Consider the following 25,366-nt stretch of genomic DNA (forward strand, 5'->3'; position numbering starts at 1 on the left):
CCAACCGAGTTTAATCAATGTTGTTACACCGGAAGTCGGATTCTGGGTCTTTTCAGTAGTTTACTTATACCCGGGCCTAAAACCCGACACAAAGTGAAAACTTAAAGAATACGAAGCCAGAGACAGGAATTACGGAAGATATAATAATTTGAAAGACAAGCCAAAAAATAGTAATGCAAACATGTGGGGATTCGCAAGGGATGACATTTCAAACGGTTTTCAAATGAAACTGTTTTGAATTTCGTGAGTTAATCCGTAGAAATGCCAGAAATGCGTAGATCTACGGGAAAATCCGTAGGGTTGGCCACCCTGCATATACAATATTAATTAGTTTTAATTAGAAAAACTCTAGAAAGAGAACTGCGGAGACTCCATTTTGGATCGTTTGGATTCGCGTTTAGCTGTCAAAAAACGAATCCAATCGAACATTGCCTATCCTTATAACATTGGACGTGTTGCCATACAATGCCGGGGCATACGTTGCCAAAAATGCTGTTTTTCTCTCCGCAGTTCTCCTACTATGAGTTTTTCTAGGCTGGAATAGCATAACAACAAGTTCGGTGACAGATCTCAGCAGAGAAACTGTGAACCCACACGAGCAGAAATATTGACAATAAACCAGTTCTGGAGAAAATTTAGAATAGGACGTAAGTAACATTGAGAGCCTCTCTTTGTTTACTTTCTCTTTCGATTATTACGACGTCACTATAACACTTTGCCCTAATTTTCCAGCCCATATCGAAAGACGATGGTTTTTACTAGAATATTATGCAAAGAGTTGAGTACTAAATGAAGAAATGACTGAGTAATAAACATAAGAGAAAGACCTCAAAGAGAATCTCTCATTGCTACTTACGTCCTATTGTAAATTGTCTCCAGAATTCTTGATCATTGAAAATATTGATTCCACAGAATTAAAATGGGACAAAAAATCCTAAGATGAAAATAGTCTGGTACGTACACGGTACCGATGGGAAATTGGCCAAACTTCACCGATTCTCAACATCGTTGGATGGAAACCGGGTCATAAACCCTAAGTCCTAGATCGCAGAGTCTAACGAATCAAAATTCGAAGCCTTCTAGAGCAGATTTCTGGACTCTTGGGTCCAGATTCTGACCTTTGTGTAGTGATTTCAACAGACACAGAGAAAAGATACAGGCCAGTTTGAAGTGAGAACCTGTGACTAATGTTTTCGACTGTTTATCGAACCGGCACCTAATGATGCCACAAGTACAGATTTTTCTAGAAAGGTACAGATTTTTGAAGCATTTTTGGTACAGATTTGTGTAAAAAAGTACAGATTGGTACAGATTTTTTGCATGACAGCAAGTTAAAATAATTTAACCCTGCGATGCATCCCAGTAAACAGCAGGTAAACGTTTAGTTGGGCAGCCATTCCACCAACGACACGACTAGACACTTGTATTCCAAAACTGTATCATGAATATGACTACCCCTCAGTGACTCAGGTAACTGGTACAGTCAAATTTGAAATTTCTTGAGAAAATTAGGCAATCCATGAGACGTTTCTGATCAGCTGATTATTTCTTCTTTACTTATTCTGACGTTACTCCGAGGGGTGTGACGTCCGACAATATCGTTGATTCGATCCAACATCAAACGAATCGGACTAACAACGTTGTTTGTCGGACGAGTTTTTCTGTTCGCAGGAGTATACTTGTTGACAGAACCCACCGCTGAATTGTCAAACAAACGTCTAATGGATTGCCTAATTCATGGAACTAGCAACCCTGATGGAATTGTTATTTATTTCAAATAATTACCATCGCAGTCCCTGGTTACGATGGGGAAAATAAACAAACTCAAAGCTTTACAACGGAATAGATCTTTCCGTTAGTCCTTGCTTTATGCTGTTTTCGGTTTTAGAATCGAGTCGCCCTAGGTTCGCTCTAATGTTTACAGTTTCCATATAAAAGTGACAGCTCCGAGCGAACCTGGAGCAACTCTGATTTAAAAACGAAATCAGCATTAGTTTTTCTTATTTTTAATCTAGCGTAAAGCAAAAAGTGTAAGAAACGTTGAGTGACTGGTCAGGAAATGTCTATGAAGAAGTACAGTACTTTGAAGACTCTAGATAAGGTAGGATTTTGTTAAAATAACATCCGGTAAAAACTTGATTACAACGATCATTTTTATTCACAGAGACAAAAATGGGCAAACTGCGTCTTGCGTTCCACGAAAATTTGAAAACACTGGACTTAGTCACGCTCATCTACAGCACATAATTTCCTCTGGATGTACGATTTTCCTATATTTAAATAAGTAAATCAGGACAATGAAAAGCGTTCATCACCTCTTCACATCACCAGATCAGCATGATCTCAAGGCGGAACAAGTTTTAATCCACATTCACTAGCAGTCGTTGGATTCGGTGTGAAACAACGTTAAATCCACAAAGCTGAATAAGAGATGGTCCTAGACGAAATTTTGAATGTTGGTAATTCCTGCCCACATCATTTGCTGTAGGCCTTAATCTGTGTATTGCTCTGCTTTACGATGCATTTTTCAGACGGAAAGTAATCGCATTCCCAAACTTTGTAGGAAGAAAAACGTGGGTACTTTAAGTTACATTGTTTCACTATAATATTGCATGTTTTGTATAAGATGTACTGCGTGTTTTGGGTTAGACATACTGAAATTAACATGAAGTGTGTGTCAATGAAATAAATAATGTGATTTGATAGATAGCAAATTGTGTAACATCAAGATCCTGGTCTATTGTCTCATCTCAACTCTGTCGGTATGATATACTTCCATTCAGAATGAATTTTCTCTGTCATTGTGATGACTTTACAACAGCCAGTAAAATAAGATATTGTACTGAAGAACGACAATTAAAGATCAATTTCCCATAGCCGTCGCAGCATACCCCAATGTTCTTTAAGAGATAATTCAAAAATTATGTCACGTCATTAGAGGGTGGTATGACACATTGTTTCATTTTGCGAGAGAGTAAGCCAAAACGTGACATAGTCAAGTTTTACTGAAGAAAAGTACATAATTTGCAATTTGTTCGGGGGGTCATAGAATGTAGCAATATGTGGGGTGAGGGGAGGTTCGATATTGGGAAAAATTTTCACACTAAATTCATGAATGATCCCTTATGTGGTTTTTGTTTGAGGCGAAACTGAGTCAGTTCCTAACCCCAACTGCTGTCAAAATGTATGAACTGACAGCGGTTGGGGTTAGAACCTGACTCAGTTTTAGGTTCAAGCGAAATCGTCATTAGTGACTTCAGACATTGAAGAACTTCGAACGTGGCTGTCATCATTAAACATATTCACCAGCAATATTTTTCCAGAGCGTTTCCAGGCAGCAATTCTAAATCATTGTTGGATTTTGGAAAATTTACCTTCAATAATGATTTATAATTAAAATTTTTATGTTTATTATAGCATGAGTCATTCTGCCAATACGCACAGAACAGTCCTATACGCAAAACCATCATATCGAGAAAATGCGCCCATAAGTTTTTTTTGTTTTATTTTGTACCCAGGAGAGTTGCGAACGATTCACAACTACACTATGCTCTGTCACCCCGCCTCCCCTAATCATTTTCATTGATGCCAATTTCACCAAAAGTCGAAAAAAATTGAAAATACTAATATGTATAACAGGTAAATGTTTTCTGTAGCTTTCATCCGAAATGCATATGGTTCTGGTATGTGGGTATTTTTCATATGGGTCTAATATGCGTTGTTGCTTTTTTGTACATTTTTTTCAATCAATAATTTTCAGTTTTGTTTTAAAATCTCGATTGGCCACGGCTTCATTCCGGACGTCTTTCGCTTTTATAGTCGGCTGAATAAATACAAATCGTTTAAAAGGAGAGTTAGTTTTGAGGCTTTGTATGGCACATAACCAAGTGGTTCTCCGCAAGAACCATCGGCCGAAATAACATTTCCCAGTACCAACCATGATTGATTGTTTTCTTAAAGCATTCTCCGGTGGCTTCACATTTTTAGGTCGTTCCGATGCGGACAAATGGTAGATTTGAAATTCGCTGTTCACCCTTCATTCGAGAGATCAAATTGATGATAGGTATCACGTGACCTCTACTGAATAAGACATTCATTGTCATCGAAGCGACCCTCTCTTTCAGTGAGTCTATAATTAGATCTTGAAAGTACCATTTGCCGAATTAATCAGGAATTTAATCAGTCCAATTACAATTTGAATTTTCACGAATATCAGAAACTCTCTCTCCTACACTTCTTCTCCTCGAAAATAGATCATACAAAGTTTAGTGATACAATTCCATGAAAGTATAGCGCATACTAACGTCTACTTTGGAATGACATCTAAAGTTTGTACCACATTGAATTCTGTGTTTCGGTCAAAAATATTTTCCTACCATCTGTGATAACTAAAACAGGAATAAATCTGTGATAAATTTCCAAAAAATCTGCGAAAAATCATAGTACCAAAATCCTGCGAAAATTTCATCAAAATGCCAAAAATCTGCAATCTGTGATCGAAAATTGTGTCTGCACCAGTTTGTCCATGGACCAGTATTGTAACGTTATAGCCTGCGTACAAGTTTTGCAGCAGTGCATTTTCGCATAAGTATTCCTGGTTATCGCAAGACAATTGAACGTACAAGCTTACGGTTTACCACAGATACCATTCCCGAAACCGGCTTTTTGTTCCAGCAGAATAAGTTAAATCAGTGCCACCCGGAAACCTCGGTCGTATTCCCGACAGCGCTGGGGAAGTATGCGAACGGCAAACTGAAAAGAATCTGCCAATAAGTTCAGGAGGAACAATAAATCAATCACAAAAGCTAAAATAAGTTACCATCGAAAGAAATATGCTAAAGAATTATTTTTGTTTGAACCAACTAGAAATTTTGCAATCTTTTGAATCGCGAATCAATCTTTTTTTTCTTTTAAGCGAGTTAATTTCTGTTGCTGTTGCTGTAAACATAACAAGGTCGCTATTCAGTAACTAACAATCAAACGAAGAAGTATTGCTGGAGAAATTATTGTTTTGATGGCATCGAGGGGCAACTCAATGTGCTGGTAAATGGCGATAAATGGCTCGGATAACTTTTCACAAGGATATTACATTAAATGTCTGGTCGTGTCGTTGATTCCACCTTTAATAAAACAACCGAATCAGAATGTCTGGTTTGATTACCCGAAATGAAAACTACCTATGCTTAAAATGTGTTTTTTAAACAACCTTATTGTTTGGGTACAGAAACTGGTACAGATTTTTCTATAGAAGGGTACAGATAGAAAAGATTTTTCAACTCCCGGTAGAGATTTATTTGTGGCAACACTGCCGGCACCCTTTCGCGTCGTATACAATCCCTGAAACGGCGAGAAAGAGAGAAGGAAATCAATGGAATAACGGGAAAATATTTCACAAGTAGGCAACGAAAACTATTTCTTCCTTTTCCTTTCCTCAATACCGTACCTCAATAAGTACGTCGCACAGTGGGGCAGAATGCTACTTTCGACGCTCAAAACCTCTAGCGCCCTGGGTATGTATCCTGGAGGATCAGTGTCTTCAGAAAAGTATCTTGGATAGAAATGAGCATTATTTTGACAACTTTAGTTTTGATCTAGATAAGTAGAAACTGATCTACTTTCTTCGGCAAACTTGTTTGTTTTAATATGTTTAGCATATATACCAAAGATACTTATACTCTATAACCTATGTAGATGGCGCTACATGACATTTAAAAAAAGTGCTCGAGAAAATGAATTATTCCATTGTTTTATCATTAGATTAAAATGTTTTATTCCTAAATCTTCGAAAATATACAATAATAAAACAAGTTACAAGGAGTGATATATGTTATTATAATATTTAAAGGGTGTTTTCATCATAAATAATCAAAAAATATGTTTTACAAAATTTGTAATAACCCACAAAGCGGCAGATGGCGGCAGCTGGAATTTTGTTTGTGACTAGTAGAGACCTTTAACTTAATAATCACGAAGAGAAAAAAGTGGGGCAAGCCAGGGCTTTTTTTCGGCAGAGACATAAAATGAGGAGAAAAAATATATCATTCACGTGAAATAAGCCCTAGTTCGCTTGAAAATTTCTGAGTTATCAAAAAAAATTTGAAATTATTTTCTTGTTTTTTTTAATTCAAATATGATATTTCGGACTGAGAAGAAATATATAAAGTAATTTATAATTTTTTTATTCAAATACCTTTAGTTTTCCAAATTGTAGTTCAGTCATAAGGCAGTGATTATTCTCTGCAAGAAATGTTTCGTAAGAACGATTTGAATTAATCCACTTCCGCTGAATTTTTTAATACTTACTGCTAATAAATCAACAACTCGTTTTAGAATATATGAACTTGTTCTTATTATTGTTTTTTTCTTATACTTTTTTTATTTTGCATGGCCTTAAACTAGCTCTTAACGTCTACCAAGATTGGAGTTTCAACAAAATTTCAGCTGCAGGCGCCCATGAGTAATGATTGCGGAATTCGAAAACTGGCTATTTATCGTAGAAATACATCGTTTTCACCTAACCTTAAGGTCTGTAGATAAAAAGCCCCAGCTTGCCCCACTTTTTTCTTTTCGTGATTATAAAGTTAAAGGTCTCTACTAGTCACAAACAAAATTCCAGCTGCCGCTATCTGCCGCTTCGTGGGTTATTACAAATTTTGTGGAACATATTTTTGTAATATCTATGATGAAAACACCCTTTAAATGTCATAATAACATTTATCCTTGAAACTTGTTTTATTATTGTATTCTCTCGAAGATTTAGGAATAAAAACTTTTAATCCAATGATTTTTTGATAAAAAAAATGTAAAAAATCATTTTCTCGAGTTCTGTAAATTTCATGTAGCGCCATCTACATAGGTTATAGAGTATAAGTATCTTTGGTATATATGCTAAACATATTAAAACAAACAAGTTTGCCGAAGAAAGTAGATCAGTTTCTACTTATCTAGATCAAAACTAAAGTTGTCAAAATAATGCTCATTTCTATCCAAGATACTTTTCTGAAGACACTGATCCTCCAGGATACATACCCAGGGCGCTAGAGGTTTTGAGCGTCGAAAGTAGCATTCTGCCCCACTGTGCGTCGCCCGTGTCGCATGAAGGAGTAATTCGATAAACCTCGAAGGAACTCTTCAGAAAATCTGAATGTGCTGATACTCCATTATTGTGTTATACTGACAATCAGTTACAAATATAAAATAACAAAATGTTTTATTTGTATTGCACTTTCAAACCGCGAGTAGCTGAACAGTTACTGAAAACTGCGAGTTGTCAAGTTATATTTCAAGTGATACGAGACGATATTTATAGATTTTTTAGCAATATCGTAATTTTTTTTCACAATTTTTGGTCACAGAATCTTTTTCACAGATGACATATCTTTGGCATTTTGGTGAAAATTTCACAGATTTTTGTAAATTTATCACAGATTTTTTGACCGAAAAACAGATTTCAATGTGGCATCCTTGTAAGACCAGGTGCGCAGTGCGGTTCGAATTCAATTTTGTTGCCACAAGAAATACAATTTTGAACTTTGAAAGCGAAGCCTGAGCAACAGTTGTTCAGATCAAATTTTTAATCTTTGTTTCCTTTTATTTGCCACAAAAAGGCTACTACTGCAGTCAGAAATAAGCGACACCCGCAGTGCAGGACACACCTTTTTCACAAAAACCATCAGACATTCGACTTCCCGCCTTCCTTTTGGCAAGGTGACAGGAAGCGAGCGAGGCGAAATCAGCTGATTTCATAACCCGATTTCATCACTTGGCTTTTGAATTGTAGAACCGTCAGTTTAACGGCCTACTGGTGTGTACCTTTCGCTTCATTCGCCCGAACCAATGAACCACCAGTCGACTGGTTTCGCTAGCGATGGTTTCACTCTTTTTCCACTCGTAGTCGTAACCGAAGCTGACTGCATGCGCTATCCACATTCTGTTCAGCAGCGGTACGAACGTATAGAGGTAAACGAAAACCAACATGCGTCACTGTTCAGAGCCGCACGTGCTTTTCGATTCGATTGCGCTTACTAATACCACCTAATAGTTGATGAATTCAATCTAGGTAACTTTTCTGTTTGTGGAGCGCTGTACAAATGGAAAGCATAGAAATTTGGAATATTTTAAAATATTGCTTGCAAATTTTAATTTTTTTCCTCATTTTGAATTTCTTAGAAAATATAAATGGTCTAAAATGTACATACCCCAATCGATTATGAATGCATTTGTGCTCTTATATTTTTCAATTGGCGCATTTCTTCATACAGCAAATGCAATGGGTTTTGTACAAAAATGGTTAAAACATTCAGATTAGATTTTGTATTTTAACTTGGTTATTAATTTCCATTAGTAACTTTCATTTTCATTTTTTTTGCAAAATTCTTTAATTTCCAATTTATATTAACGATGGTCTCATGTATATATTTGAAATCACTAAATATATATGGTAACTTTCAGTCCTATATGTAAGGCTTTCCTTTCAACAAGTGGACATTTTCGTAACAAATTTGTCCATAATAAAACCAGTTCTATGCTTGCGAAATGTCAAAAGATTCACAATCGCGCTATCTATGTGGCAACGCGTACTTGGATCTTTCAATATTTACAACAGTGATTATTATGTTGCAAGACAATTTGCAGGTTAGGTGACGGTTTTCGAAAAATACAGATTTTTTAATTATCTAACTTTTCGAAACATTTGCGGGTAGCAAAACAATTACTGGAAATATTTTCTTTAATCTACTTTTGAATTTTTTAGACTTGCACCACCTGACCATGCGCTGAATTAGGTCCACTCAGAAACAATTCGTTCAAAATATTAGATTATCTCTGGATTGAAAATATAACGTGAATCAGTTTTAGTTGGCTCCAGTTCTAGGTATGTCAGAGTTTGCAATGATTTAAAATTATACATTCTTGATAAAAATATCAAATTTAGTGTCAAAAGTTACATTTTTTCATATTTTATTTTACATGGCCAAAAATTCAGATTTTCATACCGGATGTTAAAAATAAATAATCTGTTCAAATATTTAAAAAAAATAATTGAACATTGAGAAGCAAAGTTAAAAAATGGTTCAAAACCTGTAATTAATAAAATTGGCTACTACCACTACCTTCAACCCGTCACAATCTTGACACTCACCGTTCTACCGACGGCAAAGATGGTGGTCGTAACCAGGGCGATGTTCTTCTTGTCCCACAGGTCGGTCGTCTGGAACAGGTCCACATCCGCGACGCCGTACTTGATGCATGCCTTCTGGAATCTGAAACGGAAAGGAAAAAAAAGATATACACGTAAACAAAAACCAACAGCATGGAGAAATGTTGCAGGGCCATTTTGAAAAAAGCGAAGCATGGCTGACGACGGTGACGGTAATGGTGACAATGGTTGCTGCTACCAATGGCGGCGACGACGACCGATCCGACGACGACGCCATGTACAATTTTCAATAATAAAAAGCGCACATCAAAATCACGAGACATCATAAGTAGACATCAATGAGAGCAATCGATAATACGCATCACAGGCGAACAGAAGCGCAGGGAGCAGTTTCGTTTCGCATCACGCGTGAGAGCAAAGATTTCCCATGTGGTAAGAACGGCAAAACGTAAAACTTTTTGATAGAATCAACTGAAGCTACGCAGGCCTGGCTCTCAGCCAGGCAATGATAGTTCCAACTCAATCCACTTGTGACGCTACACAGTCGGTATCGCAATGCATGACTCACAGTGGGTAGTCCATCTCGTAGTTCTCTTCACTACCAGGCTGAAGCTTTGCCTACCAGGTGTAGCTCCTGGTCGGGCTGTTGTCATGGTAGCTTTACCTCCTATTTTCAGCTACCAGGCAGTCTCACGGTTAGAAAGAGTAAAAACAAACCGTTGCGAATTTTGTTCCTCGATGAAGAAGGTCGGTGACTGGGTGTAACGGGTGTTGGTTGCAGAAGTAGAGGAAAAGAAGCTCGTCATTAGGGGATATTATTGAATTACGCAATGAGATCGAAGTTTTCGTTCGCATACGACATTCTACAACCAGCCCTTCCACGTGTTGCGTTACGTAACACGGTGATAATTTTCGTGTTGCTACCCTATACAGTAAGCGATAAAGTCGCTGGGTTCGACGCGTACACGTTGCAAAGCGAATTTTGCATCGTTCGTTCGGTGAGTACAGCACTGTGGCAGTATAGGTATAGGTACGTGATATTTCCTTTGCAATATCCACGATGGGCGAACGAGATTTTGTTGCGGTCGCGTATGTTCGCCGCCTCTCTACGTGCGGTTTACAACAAAACACGCCATTTTGTTGCACTGAACGGTGGCAGTGTACTACAACTAGACACATGACCTGAAACGTATGTGATCGATTGTTCGGAGGTCAATCAATCACATGTGCCTTGAGAATCGATGTGCACTATCTTGGCTTATTAATTTAAATAGGTCTTAGGAATATAGAGTGCCATTAAATATTTTTACGAATTTTGGAATCTTTCATTTCGGACCAGATAGTGAATGAATATAATGGCTTTTTGTATAAAACTGAAAATGTATTGTTGTTTGCTCAATGATTTGTAAATGGTTAAAAGGTGGCATGGTCAAGTGCCAGATTTCGAGGAGACGCAAATTCCTTGCCTTAATTATAGATATGTTTTGTGCCCTTCCTGGATAAAGGTTTTTGAACCAATTTTCTTCTTAATGTTTTGTGGATTATGACAGTGATATTGATTGATTAAACTAATTGGCTCTTAAAAGACAAATGAATTTCTTTTAATTAAAGATATTTAGCACATTCTTTCGTGACATTACAATTATTTGACGCGTTTTTGTTCCATTATTTTGGTGCGATAAAACGCATTTTATTGAATTGGTTTATTTCAAAACAACTTATAAGTCACTGTGCTATATTTGCTATATTCGACTTCGTCGCATCAGAATCCGACGCAAACGTAGTAACAGGACTAAGCTAGCGCCGGATTGATGCTAGGTCCAAAAATGAAAATGTTATTTATGTTTATGAGCAAACCCCTAGTCCTGCGTGATGTCCCGGAAGATAATTTTCGTGACATTCCAACGCTTTTCATTCAGAAAAGGATTTGTCTTGTTGTACAGTAAAGTCGCAAAAAATATCAACTTTTCGATAACTCTTTTAATCGTACATGTTTTAATTTCAAAGCTGTTCATTATAAACATTTATAGCGTGTAAGTCTTTTTCAAATTATTTTGCTTGAAGATATGGGGTTGCCGAAATATCACGACACATTTTAAGAAGTTGTTTTGATCAAATTTAGGTAATTATTCTTCCAAATCTGTTACGGATAAATTCGCTATCGTTCATTTAAATATTGTATTTTTATATACAGGGTGTTTGGTTCATGGTTAAGAACCTCTCGAGGGGTTAGGGGATTTTATTGCTTTACTCATGAACTCCGGGACGATTCCATTTTGTCAATAGTAATCTAAATTCGTGATTCTAAAAATTTTGCCAACGTTTTCTTGATGGTAAATTCCGATAGTTTCTTCATTATATGATATTAGTGGATTTGTAATTCACAAATTTGTTGCTACCAAGCTTAGTAATGTTTTGTTTATAGGAAACTTCAGCTCTTTCCAAAAGGTTGTGACAACAATGTCAGTTGACCAAATGGGCCAGTGAATCATTGTAATAATCCAAAGTTGTACTTTATAATCTATAATTGTACTTCAAGCATAAGGATTCGTAAACAAACCGAAATGTATAATAAGACCATAACCTTAAGCGATTACTTTAGGGGCAAACAAAAGTAGTCCGCTCAATTCTTATTTTGCAACGCATTTTCTTTTGACAAAATTAAGCGTAGTCGTTATGGTTGATTTCGCAGGTTGATGGGCCCATTATGGTTGTCCGCTCAGAAATTCAATCCATGTGACCGAGTCTAATAAATCAGATTGGTGTGTACGCGTTCGACTGGTCAAGGTCACGTCCATCTGCCTCTGGTACAAACACTACCGTGAATTTCTTCCAGCATACCGGCAAGTACCCTAAGGTATAGTCTCACCTGAAAATTTGTACCATATGTGGTTGATGAATTTCTAATTTAATGAGTAGGGGAACATGGGGAGATTTGGCCAAGCGCAAAATTCTATTTTTGGCTATACTTGTTTCGATCCCTTAAGGTAATTTTAAAAGTTTGGAATGAAAAATCCTTTCCTTACAGAAAATATTACGTGATTAATAAATTTGCATTAAATTTGAATTTGCATTTTTTATCAAACTTTGTATGGACATATCTACTCGACTACTAATTATTATTAATGTACTAATTAATGAACATAAATTGGAACATTGGAATAGTTATTAGTAGAATTTGCATGACATTGAACGCTATAACTAATGTTGGGGAGACTTGACCAAGTGGCAATTAGCTGAAGAAAGATACACAATTCCTGATATTAAAATATGCGCTCATTCTCACCACAAGCTGTTTATCGCACAGCGTCCTCATCCTTAGTAGGCACAGACCCAACTTTCAAGAAATTGCGAGAATTTGCTGACAATGCAGCATGGAGCGTGATAATTTCGCAGCTTCGAACCTCGTGATAAATTAAGTTCAAGAAAAACCATTAATATATTACACTATAGGATTTATTTCCCCACATTATGGCAGTATTTTCATTCTAAGGATCTGTATCTACTCATTTTTGTGAATTTTTGCGATATGATACAGATATTAATAACAGTTGTGATTGGACCAGTTCCACAGCAGATGTCGGTCAGTGGGCTACAACGGGAACTAAGGAAGAAAAACACGAGGTTGGAGAACATCTTGATATCGTTATCTGGAGGAATTTTACCGAAAATATTCATAGGAACAAGGGGAACTGAAATGGGGTCATGAGCAGTAAAGCAGGCCGCCTTTATAAAGCTGTAGCAAAGATCGTAGAGTAAGCCAGATCAATTATCATCGAGAAGATAAACCCATGCCGTACCATGAAAATTGATGCTCGATCCTCGGAGCCGGGAGAAGTTCCGCAATATCACAAAGTGGCCAGTTTCCAACCTAGGTGCAACCACACTAAGTTGAATCTCTGGTTAAAATGTCACATGGAATTTTTGTGTTCCTGGAAGCGTTGGAAACACTTTGTTTATTCTGAATTTTCTCAGACCAGGTGCTGTTTGCTTCGGATTTGTAGTAGAGCCTTTACTTGCTGGAAGGCTCATTTGTTTGTAATTAGTGTAATAATGCTGCATGCCTGACGCACGGCACAAACAACCGACCATGGAGATTGTCGAAGAAGACGCAAAGCAGTCTTGCAAAAGGTCAACGGATACTAGTTTGAAGGGACACCCCATTTTGTCTCGTCCAGTGCGATTGTCACTCAAAATCTTCGCTCACTGGAGCAAGAGGTTATTGAAAAAGACAATCCCGTTCTTCAGTAGATCTACGCATGCCAAGTTCGAATCGATAGCAACACCATCGATCTCAACTTTGTGAGCAGGCATGTAAACGCATTAGTTCTGCATGAAAGTCAGTAACGTCATTTGATTGCTTTAGACAAAATATCACAATTCTGAGCGTATGCAGGGGAACTTTCGAGAGATCTGGCGCTGCTGAATATTGTGTGTCTTGCGGAATATTAGACTACTTCGCGAACTATCTTTGATCCGAAAGAAGATCGGATATGGATGAATCCAGTTAAATGTGTTTGATTTCAAATGAAAGCTCGGAGTCTTTGGGTACCAATTTTTTTTCGACTTCCATTTTAGGATAATTTGGGTCAATTCATCGGAGTTTAGTTATGCACAGATCTAGAGCCAGACACAAAGTGATAACTGAAGAATAGGAAGGAAGGAATAGGACATAAACCATTGGGGATATAATTTGCAAGTTAAGTTAATTTTACAGTGAAGTGATTAGGTGGTCATCTAACTTCACAGGATATGTGGCTGGATGAAACCTATTTTATTAGAAACTGGAACGAAGAATATGTTTAAAACTGAATCAGCAATACATCATAAAAAGCATCTTTGTTTCATTTGCTCGTGCAAAAAGATGGGTGGATGCAGTCTGGAAAATAACCAGAGTGCCGTGACTGCCCTTGGACTGGTAATACAAATCTACTGATATGTTCCGTAATCAATAATCCACCAATCAATTCTAAGTTGTCAGTATACTTGATATACGGTAGAGTGTCAATATTTATGGTCTTCCTGAAATTTCGAATCGAACACGGGTCAAAAGTATTGGTACCTAAAAAAAGTTCCCTCGCAAAAAGCGCAATCGAAAAACAATGTCGTGAAGTGTCCAGATCTGGTGTAATGTAGAAAAAATGTCTTTGTGATACAAGGAAAATCCTTGGATTGAGACGGGGCTTGATTTTGGAAATTATTATATTTATACTAAAACTAATGCAGGTGTGAAAGGTGGCCTACGCTTTCTGTGGCTTTAATTTGAATACGCAGTAGATTCAACCGTAATAGTGGTAATATTAAATTAAGTAACTATGATTCGGAATATTCTACGAGAACTTAACCTAAATTACAGTTGCTATAAACATGGAGCAAGAAACGAACCGATATTAAAAATTGGTTATAAGGGCACTAAACGTAAGAAATGTAACCATTACTTTAAATACTCAACCTTAAACTGTGTTTCAGAAATTTTATAATCCTTTTAATAATAAAGATTGTCGCATTGTAAACGCCGCGGTTCCTTGCTACAGTAATCATGTGACAATACAGAGGGAGAGAACCTGCGAACGCATGTGATAGGTTCAGTTTTGACAAAAATCTTTTTGTGTAAGTACTATGCGCATGGGGTGAATCCGCTGACTTGAACACGAAAGAGTTAACAGAAACGTTAGCGAGGGCATATGACACAACCATGCAACAAAATAACACGGATGGATTTATACCATACGAAACTGGGACGTGAGAAAAAGGGTGTAAAGGGACTGTGCCGAACCAGTGACTTCAATCTCTAGAACGATAGCAAAGTTCCCGTGATGCCTCAGAAAAAAATGACAAGCTAAAAATTATCATAGAAGGGCTTTTCCCAAAGTGATACGGGCAATAATATCGTACGGTGAAGGAGAGCGGGATAGCACTAACGTGATACAAATTCCCAACGGGGATCTAGTAACAGTGAAAAGTGCAGATAGTGCCCATACCGGAGAGAATCCCCAAATTTTCATTGAAAAGAAATTTTTGTAATTCAATTGTAATTCCACAAAATTGTGGAAAAAAGTGAGCTAAGTTCGTGATTTTTTTAAAAGGATTTTATGCTACTTTTTTTGTAAAAAAAGAAAGCCAGTTCGTAGCCAGTTAAATTAAAAAATATATTCGAAGTTGTCCCTCCCCGAAGCGTGTTTTTGTGGCAGTGGCATGCGGTGAACGCTCTCCAAGGCAAACCGCTCAACTAAAATTAAAAAAATGTAAAGTGTATGTGGTGTACTTGAACAGATAGGTTTCCCAATAAATATTTTTTCCTGCAAAAACACCATGTTGACCAAAAAATTGAGTTTTGTGATGTTCAAAATTTTAAACAAAAATGTATTGCGAAGAATCAAAAAATTTCTGATGAAAAAGGAACCGTTCAAGAACACGAGAATGTAATTACAAACAATTCAACAAAAAAGTATGAACATCGGATGATTACTTTTTGAAATATCACATTTAACCACCCTCCCCCCCTTACTCAAAAAAATTGGATTGAAGCTAAAAAATTATTGATGCTGACTGATTTAATTCAATATTACAATGATAATTATCTGATCAGTACATTGATAACCTATTGTTTGAAACATCATGAGGACCTTTGAAAAATTGTGGGAATGCGATCCTGATCTGTATCTGATCTATTGGTCAATATCAAATACTTGCCTAAAACATTCCAATAGAAACTCATTCCAGAGTTGTGAAATGAATCATAATCATAATTTCCTATCATATTGAGTTCAGTTTTGAAGGGGTTTTTTTCTGAAAATGTTTTTATTTTGGAAATGCGTCGAGTTGAGACAAAAACGTTTTAGAATTAGTAACGAGGAAAACCACCTTCCAAAAGTGGGGGAATTTATGAAAAGTGGCGTTTTCCGTTCCAGGTTTAGTATCCTCGATGAATTTTACAAACGTTAAACAGCACATCATTTGATAAAATAATGTTGGCGTTATATCCTCCAAGAAGTGTTTATGGCGAATTTACCCTTCAAACAAATTTAGTTCTAGACTTAATGTCTTCAGAAAAATTTTGGGAAGTGCTATTACAAACCACTTTGTTGAAGACACGAAGGCTCCATGTGTTCAAGGTACTAACATATTTTAGGGTATTTCTATTTAATTTTAAATTAAATTACTATGATTTTACTGTTCATGATAAATCTCTTCTATTATGTTTTCGCATGTTTTGTTTATTTTGTGACGTTGGATGAATCTATATGGCATCTGTGTGTCTCGATATGCTCAAAATAATCGTACTAATGATATCCTGTTATTATTGTATGATTCAAAATTTGATATCTGGTAAAAGTCGTAGGGTGTCGGGTTTACCCACATATATATCAGACCGTTAACTTTTTTGAACTTTTTTTTCGGAACACTTCTAAATCAAGTGGCAATAGCTCTACAAACCATACAACAAATATGAGCTTTTTCCTATAGCTCTAGTTCACCCACAAGAGTTTGGAAGTTTCTATGGTGAAATATATAGAAAATCGGAAATAAAAATCAATATTCAATAAACACTTCCATAGTTACTCTGCATACCTCAAAACTTCAGATAGTGGAGCTTTTTTAATAATGAACAACTTTGTTGGAAGTTGCATAATCATTAGAGGTTACCGGACAAAGTTATTCAACTTCGAAGATAAAACATAAACTTTTAAGGGGACGGTCTAATATAAAATTTTCAAAAAATAAATATTTTTTTTGCTCGGTTACGCATACATTCAAACGTATGTCCTTAAATTTGCTTTTAAGCTTAATTTTGGGAAACATGATGGAAGATATAATTAAAGCATAATATAGTGCGAGACGATACCTCACTAACCTCTTAAGGGGTTATATATGTGGAAATGCGGGAAAAAAAGAGAAAAATTAGAATTTTTGTGAAGGTGTGTAGCCATATTTTCATTAAACACTTGTTATACGATTAGCCTAGCACAATGTACAATTTGCAAAATCCACTTGAAAACATAAAAAAATATTTATAATTGTCGAAGTTATATCAATTTCCGCAATTTCCTCCGTAAAGAGGTGACTACGATTCCTGTCCAACAGCTCAACTGAAAGCATGAAGCTAAATGAAATTCATTAGTGTATATATCTGCTGTGTCCTTGTACGAATCATTGATTTTTTTCTTATGTTTAGAAACAAGGACGATTTTTCTAAAAAAAAAAACACTATTTTCATCTAAAAAAACTTATTATTTTTTTTATCCCTTTATGGGCAGCTAGGGCCGAGGGTGGTGGCTAGCGGGTTTCATACATCCTTGACCTGACGGACAAAGCTATGGTGCCTTGAACACAGGCAACGCAGATCCAAGGCCATCATTGAAATGATAAGTTCTGCGTTTGAGATGTACTTCCCCCGGTTGCCAGACGAAAACCTGTAATTATTACTTGTTGCTTTGTATGTATGAATCTAATGTTCAGTCCTGGGTGGTGTATGCGTGGAAGGTGTGGTTTTTAGCGTTCGAGTCCAGGAGTGCATATCTGTCTGGGTTAGCGTGGGCGTTTACTAATTGTGTAATAGTGTGATCGCCAAAGGCTCGAGCATTTGAATGCTAGCGTGTCTCTAACTTTGCGTGCATAAATTCGATTTTAGATTCGTGTGACCATTCGCATATTCACGTGTATTCTTGAACGATCGCGCGCGGACCGTGAATATGATAATTAGTTTTAGTGTATGGTAGAAGAACGTGTTGTTTGGTGAATATGCATCATTCATTGCATCATTTTTGATTAGTCCAACTGAAGGCATGAGTCGAGAGTAGAGAATTCCGAACGTAGCTGGTCTATGATCGCGCGAGTGGTGGGTTAATGCTTGAGACCGCGATTGTAAAGTTATAGGTGCTGAAAAGTTCACTTAAGTAAGGGGGTGTTTTAATGTTGGCGAAATTGCGAGCGTAGGTGAGTGTGGATGATTGAAATTGTAATGTATATTCGCATTTTGACCAGGTTTGTGTTATCGCGAAAGTTAAGGGCGTTTGTGCGCTTTGGATGTGAGTGTATATGGGAGAATATGCTATTGATTGTGTTAGTGAGTATGAGTATGAACCTAACTTAAGATATAGTAATAAAAGGAAAAATAACATGCCGAATGTTTCTTTTTTTAGGTCGCTAACCGTGCATTGCAGAATGCCCGAAAACTCTGAACTAGGCCTCGTCGAGTCCAGTCTGTCCGTCTCGTCCTGTCGTGTCTGGGGTTTCCAGGTTACATGCATTCACCAGATGAGACTAGCTTATGTCAGTTTACTTGTGCACTGGTTTCGTAGAATCGAGGCGATCATCGAAATGATAGATCCTACGAGTGAATGCACTTGGCCTAGTCACCTGTCAAGCATTTGTGTATTTGTGTATGTTGAGATATTTGTGGAGCCTGTAAATAATATTTTAATGCGAATAATAATTTATACGTTAAAATAAGAAATGTGTTATATACTACTTGCAGTTTGTTGATCGTTCCTACTTATCTGATTCCATCGAGTATGAGAATACATCTCCATTGTTCTAAAACCTGGCGACGTCTGATGGCAGAGAAGAATCATTGTTGGCAGAAATGTTGCTCTTCTGTATGAGATGTATGAGCTCGAAAAGGTCATCACAAGAATATAACGCATGAGATCGAAAATAAATAAAAATGAAATAAAGAGAAGAGTTAGTATTGTTATTGAGTGTTAATAATATTCCGTTTTTTTTCGAGAGTTGTCCTACTGGAGCTGTAGAGTTAATTGATTCAATTAAGACGTGGACCTAGACTTCTGGAATCGAGGATAGGGACTTCCGGACGTGAACGATTCATGAATGCGCGAGTACGGGGGACTGTAGGTTCACGCTTGAGACTGCGTTTGAGTGATTACAAGTGCTGAGACGTTCATATTATCACCGGGATGTTATAATGTCTGAAAGAGCGCGAGTATAGGTTGCGTGGATGGTCGCGAAGGGCTCAAGCATTTTTATATTTGTTTGTCACGTGTATGTGACTTTGTGTGTATACATTCGATTTTTATGTAGTTTAGTGAATATGAGCATTATATTTTTGATTGGTCCACCTGAAGGCATTGGACTTATGCTACTAGGGCCGAGAATAGGGGATTCCGGACGAAACCGATTCATGATCGCGCGAACACGGGCATTTGGAGGTTCACTCTCGAGACCGGGATTGTTAATTTATAAGTGCTAAACCATTCACTTAGTCACCGGGGTGTTATACTTTTTATGAGATCGTGGCTGTGGTCGTGCGTGGATGATCGCGAAGGACTCGAGCGGTTGTATGTGGACGTTTTTGTCGCGTGTGCTAGTATGTATGTAACTTCGCGTGGACGCATTATTTTTATAAGCGTGTGGCCATTCGCATGATCGCGTATTTTTCAGTGATCGCGCGTGGACGTCTTGTCTAGTTTTTATTTCTATTGGTCCAACTAAAGGCATGAATTTGGGCTGCCAGGATCAAGGGCGGAGACTTCCGGACGTGACCGATTCATGATTGCGCGAGCTTAGGTTCTTAGGTTCCAACGTTCACCTAATCAATCGGGGTGTTTGAATATTGGCGAGATCGCGGGCGTTCGTATTTGTGACCAGGTTTGTGTTATCGCGTAGGCCACGTTTGTACGTTTGGAATGAGAGATTGTTAGTGTATATGAGAGAATAAGCAATTTGTGTTAGTGAGTGTTAGCATGGATCTAATTGAAAATATAGCAACAAAAGAAGGGTGCCTGCAGAGAGAATTGGGCCCTAAACCCACATTGTATATTATTTGACCATGGCAGTGAATAATAAAGGTCGCCAAGTTAAGTACTAAAATTGATCACAATGTAGCTTAACTAAAAAGAAATTAATCGTATCCCAAGTTTCTGTGATATAATCACTGTAATACTGCTTTGGTGGAAAAGCCTCCGGACCACATCAAGGTACAATATCATGCCGAGGGATCTAAAAAAAAACTTATTAAAAATTTATAACATTAATATGACGAAAAAATGGAATCGTTCAAGGATACAGCAGTTAAATTACAAACAAGCTAAAAAAAAGTTTTGAGATCGGATGAAAACTTTTTCGGCAATCGTAGTCACCGCAAAGACATTTTTGGGAAAACATGATTTCGAGATAATCGCGTTTGAAGCTTCAAATATAAGCCACGCCTCCGTAAGGAAGCAAGATGAAAAACGCTATAACTTTGCGTCTACAGCTCTGATCTCTATAAAAATAGCATTCTTTAGAACCTGAACTTTACGATAGAAGAATAAAAAATACGATTTTTTGGCCAACCTCAGCATATGTAACCCTTAGTTCATGCGAGCAAATTTCTAATTTGGGAAAAAATTAATACCTCTGCCATTTTTCAACCGATTTTGATGATAAATATGTGGTTGAATGCGAAATTGAATGGTCTCCCTAATTTTTTATTAAAACAAAGACGCTTCTTTAGAAGAATGTTGAGCAGTTTTCATGAAAAAATTGCAACTTTTTGGTTGTTATCATATGGTTGTCGCAAAGTATTTTTGACCAAAAAAAAAATAAAAAATAACATAGCATACCGTTGGAAAGGTCATTTCTTCTTCTTTTCAGAACACTAAAAAAAATTTGAAATCGGTTGAAAAATGACCGCGTTGAATTTTTTTTAGTGCCGAAAGTCCCAAAAATAGTTTTTTTTGCCATAAATCAAGATTTTGAGGGTATACAACATTTTTCAAACATCGTTTTGTATTGCATTTGGTGAGATCTACAACCTATCCTGAATAGAATTTTACAACAGCATTTACCCTATAAACAATCATACAACAATAAATATTATAATTATTACTGTTTCAACATTATTGGACGTAGAGTTGTCACAGTAAATTTACAATAAAAGTTCATGTAACAATAAATTTTACTGTTCAGCAAAAAACTGATACAGTAAATCCACATTAAATTTTACTGTTTTTGTGAATAAATTGTATGGGAAAAAGGCGATTTTTTCAATTTTAAGATACATAACCACCCCCCGTTTTTACTGTAAAAGTTGATTTTACACTGAAATTTACTGTAGAAACGTTAAAGTTTATTGTTTTTTATTGTAGCATAACACTATAATTTACTGTAAATTATTGTAATATCACTGTACTGTCACAGTGAAAAACATGGTTTTGTTATTGTTTTTTATACAGATTTATCTGTATTACATAGATTTTTAAACACAGATACAGACTTGATATAGAATACAGATTTTCAATACACAGTTCAAATTATTACTGATTTTTTCAAATTTCACTTAACAAAGTTTTTGGCGGACCCTTCCTGCAGCCGTTTTAATTAACTGTGATCATTTCTTCAAAAAAAAATTATTTGAATGAACCATAACACTTTTTATATTCACAAAAATTAAAAACGTTTGAGCCGGAAATGTGCAGATTACTTTAAAGTAGTCAATTTAAATTCCTGTTTAATGTTTAGTAGACAATACTTCAAACTTATAAATGCCCATCAATTATCAAAATACTTTTTGTTCATTGAATACAGATAAAAACAGATTTTTATAACGAGGATTTTAAAGATTTTCAAAAAAATCATCTAGCAGCTCTAAAAGTACAAAACCACTGTAGCACCGTTTTATGGATTGTTTTGAAACGTAACTTTTGGATAATAGTTATTGTTATGTTCATAACTTATTATTTTGAGAAAATTGACAAAATCTTCTTCAAAAAACACTAATGCGTGACTACTTCAGCATTAAAATGTTACTTAATTCCATTAACTGAAATATATGAGGGCTTTCTTTAGGAGGGAGTTTTCTCAGGTTTCAAATGGAACTAAAAGAGTAAAAATACAAAGTATACTTTTTAGTTAGACTTATTATAAGATAAACAAGGAAAGGCAAAGTTATTTACACAAAAAGTTCAATAAATCTTTAAATGTTGAGATTTGACGTTATGTGTAGAGCGATTTTTCCTAAAATTATTCTCTATCACTCCTCGAGAGGTTCTTAACCATGAACCAAATATCCTGTGTAAATTTAGACAAAATATAAAAAAAATGTTTTTAAAATGCCATTTAAATTCGCACGTCCCGTAACAGATAAATACTATTGTTAATTTATATTCGTGTAATGAACAACTTCTAATGTGTAGAACGAAAGTAGGAACAAGGCAAAGAAGGGCTCAATACCCTACTTAAAAAAAACAAATCGGTATTCACTTCTTTCGAGTAGACAGGAACCGATAAACCGTCATGTAAAATACAAACATGTATTGACATTCCTCCTATACCCACCGAACGCATGGCAAATAACGAAGTATGCAACGCTGTTCTATTTCAAAACTCCGTCGCCATAGCTGCGACTCGGGGCTATTCGTATGCTACGCAAAAGCAAAGGTAATCTTAAAATTTTCTGGAGTTCCAATAATGTAGAAGCATTGGAAGAATCACCTTACATTTTTTTAAATCTATAATATTAATTTGAGATCGGGAGCATTTCGTCGTTACGTAATAAACAAACAGCCTCATTGGTCACGACCATATTTACGCGCCCTTTTTCCCTATACAGAAAAGTTCGAAACTACCTACCCATTGCTGGCCTCCTGTTCGAAGCTTTTACAAGTACACTAAGAATATCGGAAATTATTTTATGGTTCTTCTTAACTGAAACTAATATAATGTACCGGGCTATTCGACATCCGCGCGATTTCCGCGAGCGTGGTTCTCACTGCACAAACCCCGCGTACAGAGAACGCTATCCGGCATGGGTTTCCACCATGCCCAAAGGTTCATCAGTCCCCCGTGTGTGTGTCTGTCTGTTTGGCCGTTCTGGGGAGTTGGCTCATTTTGTTTTTGGTGCACCGCATTCTGTACGAAGCGGACGGGAGCGCAGCATTTGCAGGATACTGCACACACACCATTCGTTACCAAAACACAAGCTGGGGCTGGCTGGCAGTGTACAACATAATATGGACACCACAGCAGACAGCGTTTCTATTATGGAACCCTCTTCGCTGCATGGGATGGGAGAGCACGTGATTCGTTCCGGGCTCCGTACTTTGAAATCTAGAAGACAGAGACGGAAAAAAGTCAGAGTTCCACCACAAAATCATTACCTCCTGCTACAGGCTAAAGTGAACTCTCAACGCGAATCCTCGTATACCCTCGTGTGTGTGCTGACGACGACGACAGCGACGACGACGACGATAAGCGGAGATAATGGATGAGCTCGGTAATGCGAGTAGAGGTAATGATGTTTGATGGCAATCGTTGATGGCATCATTTCCGTTCCCCTATGAGTGAGTGAACGAGAGAACCTCCTCGAAGGATCCGCACTTCTGCCAGGATTGAAGGTTTACTACACAAACCGTCGATTGGAGCTAATGATGATGAGTATCAATTTCGTGGACGGACGGTTGCAATTCGATCATCCATCTTCGAAAGGCTCTCACACTTCGCGGTCGTCATGACGTTGCCGTCGGTCGTGGGTGAGCCGCGAAGAAGAGCAGCCGATGATTATCGTCAATCGAAGGAGTCATAATCGAGTGCAATCAACGAACCGGAGGGCTCATTCATGATGGGAAAACATTATCACCGGCATTGACGGTGATTGATTGCTTATTAACAGGAATTCAGGCTGGAGCAAAAGCCATCCCTATCACACTGTTCCTTGTCTGTTTGTTTTTCGGATGGGTCGGTCGGGAAGTAATCGATTAAGTTTGGTAAAAGTTTCCGCGCTCTTTTTTACGCGCCAACTTCCCGCGAGGCTGCACCCCTGTTCAAATGTCAAAATTTTACTGACTATCCGCGAACAAACCGCAAAACCGACGCAGCGGCGCTAAACGAAGTCACGTTACCACACAACTCTGACTGACTGACTGGCAGCGACACGGTTGTTGGTCCCGGCCCCGTTCGCAGACATCAGCCAGCGCTGATCTCGGGTGTGTACTGTCAAACGAAAATCGTTCTAAACGACTGTCACTTCACTAAGACCGAGGGACACCAACGTTCAGTTCCACACTCAGACTTCGCGCAGTGGTAGTACTTTTACCAAAGTTTGTACCAGGATCCCAGGTCAGTTTGGCGCGAAACCCGCCCGCAGTCCGCGGAACCTGCAGCAAGCAGCGCAGAAAAGAAGGTGGTCCCATGCAGCATTTTCAGGGGGCCTTCTTTGTTCCCGAAAATATCCGTAACACGCGAATCATCACAGCATGCCAGGAGCGCAGATCGTATGGGGGAGGTCTTTGCCACACCGCTGTGATGCAACCTGAACCGCGAACTACATATCCTCTGTGGTGGCTGTGAAAAAAGAAGGTCGGCTGGCGAGTGTGACACAGACCGACACAGACAGCCAGTAGTGCCACACAAACAATACACCTGATCAACAAGAATGGCCGTGATGTGGTAACGGGAGCGCATGCCAGGAGAAGCGCTTTCGTCGGACAAATCGGACTCATCGTAAGGCGTACATCGGACCGACCGAGCGCTACACTGTGGCATATGCACTGTAGCGCGACTGGTGGTGGCTGTGAGAGCACCGAGCGCGCAGTTGCGGCTGTGAATTATGGGTTTTGTGCGAACGAGGTTGCCAGATCTGCGGTAGTCGATGGGCTCAGTTAATTTTCCATGGAATATATTGTAACATATTTACGTATTGTTTTATTAGTCGAGAATGAAAAATAAGGATACTGGATACATATATTTCACCTGTGACAGTTACTATTCGAAGAATTGTCGTATTTTTCTAGAAAAAAAGTCGGATTGGATACATTACACGGTGCTACAGTGATTTTGTGCTAAAAATGCTGTAATACTGTTGTGCATTTCTTGAAGTGACCTCCCGAATAGAAATGCACAACAGTATTACAGCATTTTTTATTGTTACATCACAACGAAAAACAATATTATTCTGGAAAATTTACAATGGAAATATAATCACATTTGTTGTTTCTACATCCAATTTCATTGTAAACCAAATTTTTATATGGAAAAAGGGTCGTTAAGGGATGTAACAATAAAAAACATGATCTTTTCCCATACATTCTGAAATGAAAAACATCGATTTACATTGTTTTTCCGTTGTAGATTTTGGAGGCATGAAGGCCTGCATCATAAGTACATTGATGTTATAAGAAAAGTTGTTGTTAACAAATAAAACTGTTGTAAAATCAACGTTTCTGAGATCAATTTCGAAATTGCTTTCTGTTCGGGCTAGCATAGGTTGTA

The 25,366-nt window shown here is 37.5% G+C and overlaps 1 protein-coding gene and 1 long non-coding RNA gene across 3 annotated transcripts in view; one reads left to right on the forward strand and one right to left on the reverse strand.

The window, feature by feature from the left end:
• Positions 1 to 25,366, reverse strand: part of LOC131686732 (muscle-specific protein 20-like) — a 140,332-nt gene that overhangs the window by 5,397 nt on the left and 109,569 nt on the right. Inside the window, exon 3 of the mRNA XM_058970670.1 lies at positions 9,140 to 9,260. Within this exon, the coding sequence (XP_058826653.1) occupies positions 9,140 to 9,260 (121 nt within the window). The remainder of the gene's footprint in view (positions 1 to 9,139; positions 9,261 to 25,366) is intronic.
• Positions 1,804 to 2,740, forward strand: LOC131686744 (uncharacterized). Of its 2 annotated transcripts, none has more exons than XR_009305175.1 (3): positions 1,804 to 1,854; positions 2,016 to 2,101; positions 2,165 to 2,740. It is a non-coding gene; the product is annotated as an uncharacterized LOC131686744 (long non-coding RNA). The 2 variants fall into 2 exon arrangements; XR_009305177.1 differs by having other exon boundaries at positions 1,805 to 1,904.

Source organism: Topomyia yanbarensis, chromosome 1 (genome assembly GCF_030247195.1).
Source record: "Topomyia yanbarensis strain Yona2022 chromosome 1, ASM3024719v1, whole genome shotgun sequence".
Lineage (NCBI taxonomy): Eukaryota > Metazoa > Arthropoda > Insecta > Diptera > Culicidae > Topomyia > Topomyia yanbarensis.